The sequence below is a fragment of the Vanessa cardui genome, chromosome 27 (assembly GCF_905220365.1).
Source record: "Vanessa cardui chromosome 27, ilVanCard2.1, whole genome shotgun sequence".
NCBI classification, from domain to species: domain Eukaryota; kingdom Metazoa; phylum Arthropoda; class Insecta; order Lepidoptera; family Nymphalidae; genus Vanessa; species Vanessa cardui.
Window position 1 is genome coordinate 5178091 of NC_061149.1, and position 15156 is coordinate 5193246.

Consider the following 15156-nt stretch of genomic DNA (forward strand, 5'->3'; position numbering starts at 1 on the left):
ATATATATATATATATATATATATATATATATATATATAAACAGACGTAAGTCCATTATTTGAAAGCAAACCACAATCGACTTTATTAAAATGGGCTTTTGTCTTAAATTTGATATACATTTGATATTTTTTTTAATGTCAGACATACCCTAGTTCCATTTTATATATAAAATACACAAATTTATATATGATGTACAATAAAATAGTTTTAAAATAAAACTTACGTTACAGTTAAGATTAAGGTATAAATAAAGTTGTTTATTTATTTTTTACTGATTAATGGGTCGTTTGACTGTAAGTGGTGACCACCAGTCGTAGAACCTGTGAAAAGGACCATTCCTTACTCCTCTGCGTTTAACTTTGCTGAGTAAGATGGTATGTTCTTTGCGTGCGTGTAATTACATAATCTCTCACCCTTCAAACCGGAACACAACAATACTGAGTACTGTTATTTGGCGGTAGAATAACTGATGAGTGGGTGGTACCTACCCAGACGGGCTTGCGCAAAGCGCTACCACCAAGGCAGGCACAAGGGCCATAACATCTTAGTTCCCAAGGTTGGTGGCACATTGACCTTACAGCGTCATTGTCTATGGGCTATGGTGACCACTTACCAACCTATACCATAAAAAAAATTAATTTGATTTTAAATAATGAAACAAATGCTCTAATTATAGTAATGTGGATATATTTATTCAAATCTCTTTAAGTTATTGTTTTATTTAGCTTATTATTTTATTTCTTTTGTTTTTTTTGTTAATCTTGGAATTAATTATTGATAACCTTATTTCATATACTTTAAGAATATCTAACATTTATTATTTATCTCTTATTTCAATCCATGGTTTTAATGCAACATTGAAAACTTTGTTGGCATATGTTAAAATTATTTTGTTATTAATTGTATGTACTATACTATGATGTATAATTCCCTAAAATAAATAAATGAAGTTACCATCTTATTATGTACCTATTTAAAACATGAAGATTAATTATATGTATATTGGCGCACCGCTAGCGCCATCTTTTAAATTGCGAGGAAACAAGATTTGACAGTTAGGTCTGGTAAAGCGTCGGTATCGATATTTGGCGGGAATAATGAACGCCGCCATTTTTGTGGAATATTCTGCTGTAAGCTTGTTTTTTATTGTGCTATTGAATTTTTTTTAGAAAACAGTAAACAAATGTCTTATTATGATAGAGGTGTTAATCTGCCTTTATATAAACAAACATTTAGAGTAATTTATTAATGCTATCAACATTATTATGTATAAGTATATCTATGTATATATTTTACTTATTTACGTATTCATTAAGTGTTAAACATGGATGTGGTTTGAAGTAAAATTTATCTATATTTTGAAAGATAAACTGTAATATATAAATATAAGTAATCGGTTATCATATTTTATTAAAATATTCAACGAAAAAAAAAGTTAAACTTACAATAAAAAAAATAATAAAACATATATTTTAAGAACTATTAAGATTTTTTTGATTATGGTACGACCCAGTTAGCGTCCGAGAGAGGTGGCGAATATTACGCAACTTATTTAAATAGAGCCTTCTTTACTGCCTCCTCTATTTGGTAGCATTATTATGTTGACATCAAATCACTACATGATATACAAATTTCATACGATTTTCACCAAAGGAAGGATTCATTAGAAAGATTTCAGTGTTCCTTACTTTGTAAATTGGCTTAAATAAATGATGATTATTGAAGATAGACAAGAATAAGCATTGAATTGAAATATATTAAACTAGCTTTTGCCCGCGACTTCGTTCGCGTGGACTTCAGGTTCGTCCCGTCTAGTCTAGTAATCGCTTAAAATCGCTTCGTAAATAAGTCATTATTTCTCGAACAAAGTAAAGGATAAAAAATGGTTATTGTGGGTTATTCCTAAGAGATAAACATATACCATCACGGACTTTTTTGTAGACCTTTTTAAGTTGTACAATACTGTAGTACATTGTTTTGATCTATCTTGTAGGATTCAGTCAGCGTTTGCAATGTAAGCGCAAAAAAATGTGTTTTTTTACGACCTCACATTAGAAACCTCAAAAATTGTAGCCTATGTGTTATTCTGATGTATAAGCTATATTGTGGTAAAGTTTCATTCAAATCCATTCAGTAGTTTTTACATGAAAGAGTAACAAACATCCATACATCCATACATACAAACTTTCGCCTTTATAATAGTAGTAGGATTGTAGTTTTAATTAAACCCTAACTCAAGCGAAGGCAGAATATATAGCTAGTACAAATATAAAATTCATAAAATAATTGTTTACAATTTGTTTTGATCACGGTACGACCTACTCAGCGTCCGAGAAAAATGACGTTTGTTATGAAACACATTTAATTGGTCTTTACTACCGTTTCTATTTAAAATGTATCGAGATATAAAAACGACTGCTGTTTTATAATACGCTCTTTAGAATAAAAATACAAGTACAGTCAACATAATAATTATTTTTATATCATATTTATAAAGTATATATCGAGTATCATTGTTAATATTTGGGGACATAATTGATTATTTAATAAACTATATTGAACCGTTTTTTTTTTCATCAGCATAATTAGAGTGACTACTGTACACAATTCAAATCGCAGACTCAGGGATGCTTCTAGGTTTTCGATGGAATATCTTTTTGCTCTGACTATTAATATTATTCTATCTCACTGGGAAAACTCGTCATGTATCTCCAAATAAATTGGGTATATTTGACTTTATTCCGATGCATTAGGCGTCTAGTGCGCCCTGGTTTTATGAAACACATAGAAAAACCAGCGGTACCCTCTTAATCTTTTGGAGGGTATCACATCCCATTGGCATGCAACCATACCAAATCGGCCTGACCCAACTGACCTTGGGAACTACCTTATATCTTATCTACTAACGAGTCAGTCAAATATTTTATTAAATTAACAAGACCGATCATTTTTATATATATTTGGTGATGGCAACATTTCAAATGTAATCTGTATTATATCAATTTAAACGATTATTCGCAATCTTTCTTGTTCCTTTCTGCAAAACATACATTCTGAGTAGAATGATGGGAAAAATTAATTTTATAATATAATAAATAAATATGAGACAACATCACATACATTACTCTGATCCCAATGTAAGTAGCTGAAGCACTTGTGTTATGGAAATCAGAAGTAACGACGGTACCACAAACACCCAGACCCAAGACAACATAGAAAACTAATGGTAATCTACATCGACTCGGCCGGGAATCGAACCCGAGACCTCAGAGTGGCGTACCCATGAAAACCAGTGTACACACCACTCGACCATGGAGGTCGTCAATTATTAATTTAAGTTATTAATTTAAAATTTGCTTGTAAGAAGTACATATAATACAAACTTGAGCCTGCAATGTATTTTAAACAGAAAAAAAAATAAGAACGTTCACTTGTATTTAAAGAATCTAATTATTACCTTTGTGCAAGCCTAGTACGCCTCATTCATTTTCCCGCCAAATAACAAGACTTTATAATTTATTCCGGTTTGAAAAGTGAGGTGGCCAGTTATAAGCACAATAGACATAACCCATAATTCCCAATATTAGAGAACCAATGACACTGAAGGAATGATTAATATTTCTTACAATATCAATGTTTTCTGACTGTCAGCAAGTGAGCCACCTGATGGTAAAGGTTCTCCCCATCAGGTGACCCAACTGGGTTTTTCAAAAACCAAAGTCAATTTATTATATATTTATTATATGAAATCAACTATTGTACAAAAAATATCATAAATACACACACATCTTCTCATTTCGCTATTTAATCATATATTTCATATTACCCTCTATAACTCATACTATATATATATGCTCATTAACTATTTACTTCTATTTATAATTTACTAATTGTATAAAGTATTGTAAATAATTCAATTCAATTTTTTTATCCGTACAGATGCCAACGAACCACATCGAGCTCGATACAACGATATAAAAAGAATGGGATTAAATAAAAAAAAACACGAATCGAATTATATAAAACCTATGTTCATACAGACTGAAATGAAAATAAAACGTAATCACTACGTGTATCCGAACGCGTCCTACGAATCAGTGCTGCCAGAATTCAAACCGATATCTGACGCACAGATGAAAAAAATTAACGAAATCATAAATGAATTAAGGAGTACAAATAAAGTACAAATCCAAAGTACAAACGATAAGAGAAAAGGGAGAATATTAGATAATGTTCCAGAAACAAATCTTCTAACAGAGAATGCAAAGAAAGATGATGCACAGGTTGATAAAAACTGTTCCCAGGGTGGAACATGTGAGTTTTTCTTCTACTGCTGGATGGTTGGTGGCCTTTTAGACGGTTCTTGTGGAAGCTTGCTAAAGAGTTGTTGCCACAGAGTAGGCAGGGCCGGTTTACTCGGCGTTCAAGATTCGAACAGTATAGAGTACTCAGCGAATGAAGGACACAGTTTTGGTCCAGTTATAAACGATGAAAGTAAGTGTTTCAAATGCTGCGAATTCTATCACACCGTTGCGTAATTATCGAAGAGTTATCGCATCGATTTTTTTTTTCAAATGTTAAGTAATAGTGTTCGCTCTATTTAACTCTGCATTTATTGTTATATACAAATAATTAATTTTCATTTCATATACATATATAAATTGTTTATTTTTAATACAGATCTTTGCTTTGATTTTTGTTGAGAAAAAAGCAGAGTTACCCAACAGTGTGATAAGAGGCAGATAGAATAAATCAGAACTAACAGAGCTCAGATGTGGTCGTGTGGCAAGACATAGCTAGAAGCGTAGAAATTTCTAGAACGTTCCAGATTCTTTTTTAGATCAAGGCGTCATCAGGTATTGGATATTGTATATAAATTTCTATATATTATATATTTCTTTCTAAGCTCTTTAACTATGTCTTGCTTCCTCACATCTATTTATATACTTATATTATTTACTATTATATACTTTAACACATTCTATGCATGTTCTTTAGATGTACAGGTAAGTCATATTTTTTTTTATCATCATAATTCATTTAAAACATTCATTATTTTGTATATTTTATTAACCTTTTTAATTTTTTCCCATGCTCGTTAAATATATACATTAATTAATGTATAGTATTTAATCTGTAGGTTAACTGTCAAATAAAAAAAATAACTGTCAAAAATATTCCTTACATCCGATTTTCGTGTGTTATATATAGTTTATCAACCTTCGCTTTCGATGAGTTATCATCAAACGGACTTTTAATAATACAGTACACTACAGATTTGAAATACGTAATTCAATTAATTTCTTAGTGTAATGGCTTTTAGTTTTGACAGGGCACAGATTATTTCGTCAATGTCAAATAGGATGAGACACGAATGAGATTGATCTGTTAAATTAAGAAAACGAACTTAATCAAATTTTTAAGACTAGTATAGTTGTAGTAATTTCATTGATAACAATTCTTAAACAAAATATATTACGACACCACTTAGATGTAGCATCGGCAATATTCGTAAAACCGATTACATCCGAATTAAGTACGCTAGCCCAAATTATCAATAATTATTTCTTATGTAAATATGATCTTTACACAAACGTAATAACTTGTATTATCATATGACCTAATATATTCGCCAATTCGACACGTCGATGTACATGCATTTTCTTTCTCGGGTTACTAATCTAAGTCGTGTCGTACAAACATATCTCAGAAAAGAAACGTCAAAACTTAACTTTGAAAAGTATAACTTATGTTTCACTTTATTTTACCCTCGAAACATTAGTCTTACGTCAAAAGAAAATTGACTTCACTAAAATTACAAATTCGAAAAATAAATTTAAAAATAACACCGTCATTTTTTATATCGATGTACGAGCAATAACTAAACGTTGCCTAAATTATATTTAAAAAAATAAAAGAAAAAAATACGTTATAAAAATTAAAAGACCAACTTAGATTCATATATCTCAGATAGAGTATCGCACTACAAAAGAACTAAAATGAACGAACCAACTTTATTATCTTAGTGTGCGTGCCAGCTACGTTTGGTACATGTCAAACGTCAAACTATTTTACTATTGTGCGTATACTTATAGCTATAGCGCGTCAAGTGTAAGTTGGCGTGTGGCAAAAACTTGTACTAATTTTATTTTTGTTTATTTAATATATTATTTGTTTTTATTTACCCTTATTAAGAAAACTAACCCAAAATCTATTACAAATGAGACGTAGACAATTATTTTCTAGGGAGATATTGGTAAAATAAACAAAAAAGTGGCAAAACAAAGGTGTAATCAGGTGCTGCCACAGGAACGCCAACTTAAACTTGACAGTCTATAACTATTGAACACAGTTTTTTCGACGCGTTCTCAATTTTGACAGAACATCTAAACAACAAATAATCAAAATAAAAAAGAAAAAACAAAATATACTCTATTCAAATAAGCTTTAAAGAGTATTTTTGAATCGCAATTCAACAAATATTTTAAGTAAAACTACAATCGATCCGGAAAGTAGATTCTTCCGAGAACAACCGGCAAGAAACTCAGTAGTTATTCTTATTCAACATTTAAAAATACAGTCATATTAGTTAATTACAACTATATATGTATGTAATTTATCCCGGCTGAAATTTTACAAGTATTAATTCCACGCTTTTTTATCGCCGTCAAAGGGGGAATATATGCGTTTATGTGTGAGTGTGAATATCAATATAGTACGAAAAACGTAACAAAAAATTCCACCACGGAAATATTATTACGTGATGTTATTAAGCCTAAATCAACAAAATATACTTGACACTGACTTATTTGCATCTCACTCAGCTGTTGGTTGCGTAAGCACTTTCACTGGCGCCGGCGCATGACGATCTAAAACATTATGCTGGGTCCACATATGTAATCAGAACGATCATATGACTTGCATTATTTTTGTATATATCTTTAAAAAATACTTCATTGATTTCACATATGTTCAGATTAAACATATTCAAATGGAGTTTAAACTCATTGACATATTATATTTAATAAAAAAAATACTTTCATTATAATAAAGATTTATTAATCATAATTATAACACAACCTATTTACAATATTACGACATTTTGAAATATATATCCTATAGATTTTATTATTATAATAACCCCTGTTACATATAACGTTTTGACATTGAACGCTAATGTTCTGTCATGAATTTGTGTCTAGTAGTATATTTAAATAAAATTGTAAATATTCAGTCATAACAACTATCATCAAATCATTTTCTCATTAAAACAACAAACAACCAAAAAGTATCTAATAAACTCCAACCTTTCATCTCAAGACAGATACTTTAGTATGCAAATACAATACATTTAGCGTATACAAGTGAAACAGATTAAAAAAAAAACAATAATTTTAAAGAATTAAAACAATTTTCTAACAAATCATAAATAGTTCTAACTTCGAATTTATATTAACATAAGTACTGAATCATACGTATTGAATTAAACTCCTAAATTAGTTAACTTTAAATATCCAAAAGAAAAACAAATTTAATAAATTAAAAATCGCGCCATAACTGAAATGTAATGGCGGTTTCTTGTTTCGCGCGCTTTTCTTTGCTCTATTCAGTTGTACAGATAAAAAATCTCCCAAATATACATAAAAATCTTATATTATTTTATATAAGATTTTAAATTAACATGGTTATTATTGTTATTAAAGTTATTAATTTCGAGATATTTACCATGTTTTTTTATTTTTGTTAGGTGGAGCTCGATATTTCGACATTATCTACGAATGTATTGTTCACGAGACAACTTGTGAACAATTTAATAAATTGTAACTTACCAACCGAAATTAATAACTTCTATTATTTTGTTTCAAAACTTTTTCTCTACGTATTCACATATATGACATAGTGTTACGCGTTCAAAAAAAAAAGCAATTTATCAAGTAGTCGTTCATCTGATGTGAAACCGACTTTATACCACGAGTCATTAATGCACACTCAGTTTAAGCCACATAACGGTGTTAAGTACTCAAAAGAAAAAAGAAACAATCGCTAAATTTTGCTATTTTCTGAATAATAACCCTACTTAACACTTTAATGTTTATTTAATTAGTGTGACGAAAAATTTTATACTATTTTTAAAGAAACTATAGTAAACAATAATTTATTACAATACAACGTATAAATTCATTGTTATAAAACAGATATTTGAACTGAAATAGCCCAATGGTTAGAACGCGTGCATCTTAACCGATTATTACGGGTTCAAACCCAGGCAAGCACAGCTGAAATTTCATGTGCTTAATTTGTGTTTATAATTCATCTCGTCACTGATCGGACATTCGATTTTCTTGTTTGGCACTTAACACTGCAAGAATGATGTGTAAAGAACTAAGATCTTTTTACTTGCTTTGAATATTCGTTTAGCGTTTATCACCGCCCCCCCCCCTTCCTCCGTGCAACTGAGGGGGTAAGTGGAACTCGCTCCGGTATACCGGAATACTCACCACCAAATCAACGGTACGCTCTCCGTCATTTCGGCGGATGCCACGGAATCTTTTTCTCATGCCGTAATATCCAACAACAAGTATCCCATTTCAAGTAAAAATTTATAACACTATAATACGTGCTCTATTTTTGATGAACGATAAATTGAATCTATACTAATATTATAAATCAAATCAAATCAAAATCAAAATAAATATGAAAGTAACTCTGTCCGTCTGTCTCTTTAACTAGCAAACCATTCAATCGAATTTTATGAGATTTGGAAAGAAATTTGAGATCTAAGAAAGGACATAGGCTACTTTTCCCCCCCTCCCTAAAACGCAAGCGAAGCGGTAGGCAACAAATAGTAAGGCAATAAGACTTACTCTATATGTGTATTTCACCATCATGACCGTCGTTAAAATTTGCCCAATCAAAAAAACCGAAACGCACATCGCAACAAGGTTGAACTTTCTCAGTCATCTTGCGAAGCCTTTTCGTAATCAACCATATTTATGATTTATCAACAAACGGTCGGCGTATTTTCCAACTTAGGATTATTGTGTAAACGGATCTTATGAATCAGGTATCTTAAGAAATCGTCTAGTAGTGAAATTGTCTCGTTATAAAGATGCGTTAACACTTATCAGATTCTCTATATTCGCAAAGGAAATAAAGTTATTTTTGGCCTGTCATTTCCCACTGCTGGGCTTATGCTTCATCTCCCCTTGTGGAGAAGGTTTTGAAACATAATCCACGCTGTTCCAATGTGGGTTGACGGAATACGCATGTGGCTGAATTTCTATGATATTAGACACATGTAGGTTTCCACACAATTTTTTCCTATACCGCTGAGCACGACAAGAATTATAAGCACAAATTAAGCACATGAATATTTACTATTCAGGTTCGAACCCGCCATCATGAGTTAAGTTGTACGCGTTCTAAACACTGAGCCATCTCTGCTTCACACTAATATACTCGTATTTATATTCTTGCATTAAACAATGTACCTTATCTACTTGAACATAAGATTTAAATTTATTAATAGCCGAAGATTTGTTAAAAAAATTGGATCCTATTCTGACGTAATTTTTATCATCAATACAGATAGTATATAGTAGTTATCCTCAAACAAATTATGGTGATATTCACAACCGGCTTCGTTCACAGCGGCTATTCTCAACAAAGAATATCATTTCTCAAGAAACTGTATAACATTAGGTCGCTCAAGTGTGTGTAACACAGATGCACTGATCTCTCTCTCTCATAACACGATGTGACGATAAAATGGTATGACCTTTTTTTTTCTCGCTGGAAAAACGCTTTACGCGCTTCCCCCACGTGATGGAAAGTGGGGGGGGGGTGTGGGACTCCCCGGAGCCCTGGACGCCTCGTACGCCCAAGTACGCCGGGTTTACCCACTAAAAAACCAGCGGTACCCTCTCCGTCTTTCGATGGACGCCACGGGATCGCCTACGCATGCTACCGTGACGAAAATGGTATGACCTGCAATTTCAATCGCAACCACCGACCTTTCCGACATGCCATACATATACGAATAGGTTATAATAAGTTTGGTCTACCCTAATTTCGTCTTTGTGGAACAGCCGTATATTCACCAATGAGGTTTTCGAAAAATGAGGTCGGATAAAAATCTTCAAATTAAAAAAAAATCTCCATTTAAATCAGCTCCTTGAACTAACTCTGTACCTTAGGATGTAATGAAAACTCGCTGACTTTCTTTCGCCGGTTCTTTTCAGATTAGGGTATTTTCTTTTCCGAACCGGTGGTAGTGTTTCAATTGACCATCAATAAGAAAGTGTATCTATATATTTTTATTATATTATCTATATTCTATATTGAAAAAAGTAATTTGAGGTTTGAGTTTGATGCTAATTAACTTGGTGGCAGGGCTCTGTGCTAGCCCGTTTGGGTAGATACCTAACATTCATCAGATATTCGACCATTTCGTCCGTTTTAGCAGTACCCAGTATTGTTGTGTTCCGATTTGAAGGGTGAGTAAGCCAGTAACTCCAAGCGCAAGGGACATAACATCTTAGATACATTGGCGATATAAGGAATGGTTAAAATTTCTCACCACTTACCAATAGGTGAACCATTTCGCTTATCCACCTACCTATATATATAAAAAATTACACTGTCGTGTATAATCGTGGTCCAAATATTCATATTTGGATAAATAAATCGATATTAATATTAATTTTAATAATTGTATTTAACTAACATGACTTTGTATTGTTTAAATGTTGAAAAAGAATAACTACTGAGTTTCTTACCGGTTCTTCTCATTAGAATCTACTTTCCGAACCCGTGGTAGCTTCACTTAATTGTAAAATGACGATTCATAAGTGCTTTTAAAAGCCTACTTGAATAAAGTTTATTTTGATTTTTGATTTTGACCGATCAGTTTCTTAGTAGATTTAGTTACTCATACTGTAGGATCTTATAAATCATTTGAAAAGCTGACAGAACTGATCGCATATAGTTACCGTTTTTGCCTCAATATACACACGATGGTGTGACGGTAAATGATACATATGCATCAAAAAACATCCCATAACGTAATGTCCACACATCAGACGATGGGAAATGCTATATAAGCTATCATTTGAAAGATGGATGGGTGAAAGTTATGGGATTTTCGTTTATCACTTATTCTTGAATGAAAGGTAACTAACGAATCTTATCGATTCGACTCGAAACTCATTGCGGAACCCGATCGTGATATGTCAAAAAGTGATGGTCATACTGTAACTATTGAAACTGTTTTCGTTTTACAAATATAAACTACAGTACTATCATAAATTCTTCGTCAATCGTTATAAAATACTTTTAAATGACATTAAATTAACAGCCTGTAGATTTCCCACTGCTAAGATAAGGCCTACTCCCTTTGAGGAGAAGGTTTGGAACAAATTCCACCACGCTGTTCTAATGCGTGTTAATGGTTTTCCTCTTGTGGCAGATTTTCGATGAAATTAGACACATGTAGGTTTTCTCACGCGGAGCACGAGATTAATTATAAACACAAATTAAGCACATAAATATTCAGCGGTGCTTGCCTGGGTTTGAACCCACAAACATCAGTTAAGATCCACGCGCTCGAATCACTGCGCCATGTAGACCTCGTCCAAAAACTTTAAAACCAAACAAAACTAGACTATCATTTTACCAGTACTAAAACGGTTGAGTGATACAATTTATATAAATTTAAGTTAAAATAAATTAAAAACATACTGATTTAATCTAACATACTAAAATCTGAATTTAAATACAAGCGTATAATTACAAAAAATAAAAGTAAATTAAGACATACTAAGCATAATCCTATTATTTATTAGTTTAAACTAAAGTGATATTAATATAAATTTTTCTAAGTAGTTTTTTGAAAAGGAAAATATATTAACAAAGATATCTAAGTGAATAAAAGTAAAGTTAGCACAAACTCTATAACGTTATGCATAAGCAAACAGTGAAAGGCATCGCGGAAACAACGCGTCGTCGAACGCGATTATCGCTTGTTGTGGTCCAAGCGTTATAATAAAATATAACCAGAACTATTCGTCAATAAAAACAATTAAAAAAAAAAAACAAAATTTATTGCAATTAAATACTTACAACAAAAGAAAGAAGACAAGCATATGGACCTGATGGTAATTGGTCACCATCGCCCATAGACAATGACGCTCTTAGAAATATAAACTATTCCTTACATCGTCAATGTGCCGCCAACTTTGGAAACTAAGATGTTATGTCCCTTGTGCCTGTAGTTACACTGGCTCAATCACCCTTCAAACTGGAACACAACAATACTGCGTACTGTTGTTTGGCGGTAGAATAACTGATGAGTGGGTGGTACCTATCCAGACGGGCTTGCACAAAGTAATACTGCCAAGACATTTAAGGCAACACTGTAGCAAGACGAAATACTTTTATGAGCTTGGAAAAAGATCATTTCGGTTTTTAATGTATACAAATAAAAATTAATATAAATAAATAATAAATATGAGACATCACAGTCATACACTACTCTGATCCCAATGTAAGTAGCTAACGCACTTGTGTTATGGAAATCAGATGTAACGACGGTACCACAAACACCCGGACCGAAGACAACATAGAAAACTAATGCTACATCGAATCGGCCGGGAATCAAACCCGGGACCTCAGAGTGGCGTACCCATGAAAACCGGTGTACACACCACTCGACCACGGAGGTCGTCGAATTTATTATTTAACTAAAACGCTCGTAACTTAGACCTAACTTTTAAGTATGACCAAAGACTTCCCGTCAAAATCATCTTTACGAAGCATCAAGGAAAGGACATGAAGCATAATAATATAGCTGAAGAAGCATCAGAGATACTGTCGACATAACCTAATAACCGGAAACAGCAAACCGTACATTAAATACACATTCGTTTGGAAATATAAAAAAATGCCAAGTTTCGCGAATAGTACTAATTTATTACATACGTTCCAAACATTGAATCCTCAATAATAAACCCTCAGTTAAATCGTTATTGAGAGTCCATTCTACTAATTTATAACGGTTATAGTATACAATTCTCGGCATAGAACTTTTGTAAAGATTACATTTCCATTTGATTTCGATAGTGTCAATCTGTTAGTAGAATCACCCTTGTATTATTCTACTCTATCTCTCTCTTCTCTACATCAACAAACAACAATACAACAACAGCCTGTAAGTTACCACTGTTGGGCTAAAGGCCTCCTCCCCCTTTGAGGAGAAGGTTTGGAACATATTCCACCACGCTGTTCCACTGCGGGCTTCTCTACTTCATTTCGTTCTTAATAATAGAATTTTTAAAAAAGAGTGTTATATATCGCTTATAATTTTATATACAGAAAACTTCCTCTCGAATCACACTATCTATGAAAAAATCGCATCATAATCCGCTGCGTAGTTTTAAAGATTTAAGCACACATATGTGTGAAGTGGTGGAATATGTTCCAAACCTTTTCAAAGGGAGAGGAGGTCTTAGCCCAACAGTGGGAAATCTACAGGCTGTTGATGAGAAGTTATCACATCAAAAATACTAATTTAACGTGGAATTCCTTTCGTAAATGAATTGATATAAAATACATAATATAATATACCGCGTATATATAGCGTGACTTATATAAATAAAGTATGATAATAATCACGCTAAAATTATGATTATATTCTGCGTGACAAAGATGGATTGTGGAGAAGTCTCCAATTATTTTTTTAACATATATTATGACTAAGTTGTCATGTGTTTGGGAAGCAATTAATATGAATCCAGTATGATGTAAACATTGATAATGCTTCAGAAAAAATACTATTCACTATAAAACTATGTAGAATATAAAAATGTATTCAGTTTTATGAATTGAATTGTATGTAACATATTATTGAATTAATAACTACATAATTATTTTTCATTCCGATTTTTATCGGTAGTATTTTTATTTGTACCATACAAAAGTGCTTGTAAAAGCATCTTGGAATTATATTTTGATGACTTTTTTATTGTGATATGTATTACATTACTAATATTATTCAAATGAAACTTTATTTATGTATGTTTGTTACTCTATCACGCAAAAACTAACGAATTAATTTTGATGAAACCTCACAACAATATAGTTCATAGAACAGAATAACACATAGACTATAAATTATAAAGATATTATGTTATTAATACCTGGTAACCAATACTAAAACGCGAGTGAAGAAAAAAACTAGTACACGCATATTACAGTAGAAAAGTCAAGAATTTCAACATTACTAGAAAATATACAAGAGCTGAGATGGCCCAATGGTTAAAACACGTGTATCTTAACCGATGATTGTGGGTTCAAACCCAGGCAAGCACCACTATACATATGTGCTTCTTTTGTGTTTATAATTCATTTCGTGCTCGACGGTGAAGGAAAACATCGTGAGGAAACCTGCATGTGTCTTATTTCATCGAAATTCTGCCACACATGCATTCGACCAACCCGTATTGGAATATATTCCAAACCCTCTCCTTAATGGAAGAGGAGGCCTTATCACAGCCGTGGGAAATTTACAGGCTGTTACTTTTACTTTACTTTTTTTAATATAAAACAAAATAATTTAAATCGTTTTTGTATATCAAATCTTTTCATGTTTAATATATCAAGATCATGAAACACAATAGAAGAGGCGTGACCAAAAATTAATTAATGTGAGAATTTAATTACGAATGTTACCTAAATTGTCTTCCTGTGTAATTAACTTGTTTACAATTTCTTTTGATTGCGAAACGAAGTTAACGTAATAGGAACTTCTTTGTTTGCATATTTAACTATTAATTTAATATAATGAGCCGAGATGGCTCAGTGGTTAGAACTCGTGCATCTTAACCGATGAATGCGGATTTCAAAACCAGCATCGCTAAATATTCTTGTGCTTAATTTGTGTTTATAATTCATCTCGTACTCGGCGGTGAAGGAAAACATCGTGAGGAAACTTGCATGTGTCTAATTTCATAGAGATTCAGAAACATGTGCACTCCATCAACATGCAACAGCGTGGTGGAATATGTTACAAACCCTCTCCTTAATAGGAGAGGAGACCTTAGCAGTGGGAAATTTACCAGGCCGTTACTTTACTTTACTCTTTATATATAAACTTGAGG

General features: G+C 32.2%; 1 protein-coding gene across 2 annotated transcripts in view; it reads left to right on the forward strand.

The window, feature by feature from the left end:
• Positions 1-15156, forward strand: part of LOC124541205 (coagulation factor VII) — a 60848-nt gene that overhangs the window by 21693 nt on the left and 23999 nt on the right. For both annotated transcript variants that reach the window (XM_047119074.1, XM_047119075.1), the window contains exon 2: positions 3941-4495. In XM_047119074.1, the coding sequence (XP_046975030.1) occupies positions 3941-4495 (555 nt within the window). The remainder of the gene's footprint in view (positions 1-3940; positions 4496-15156) is intronic.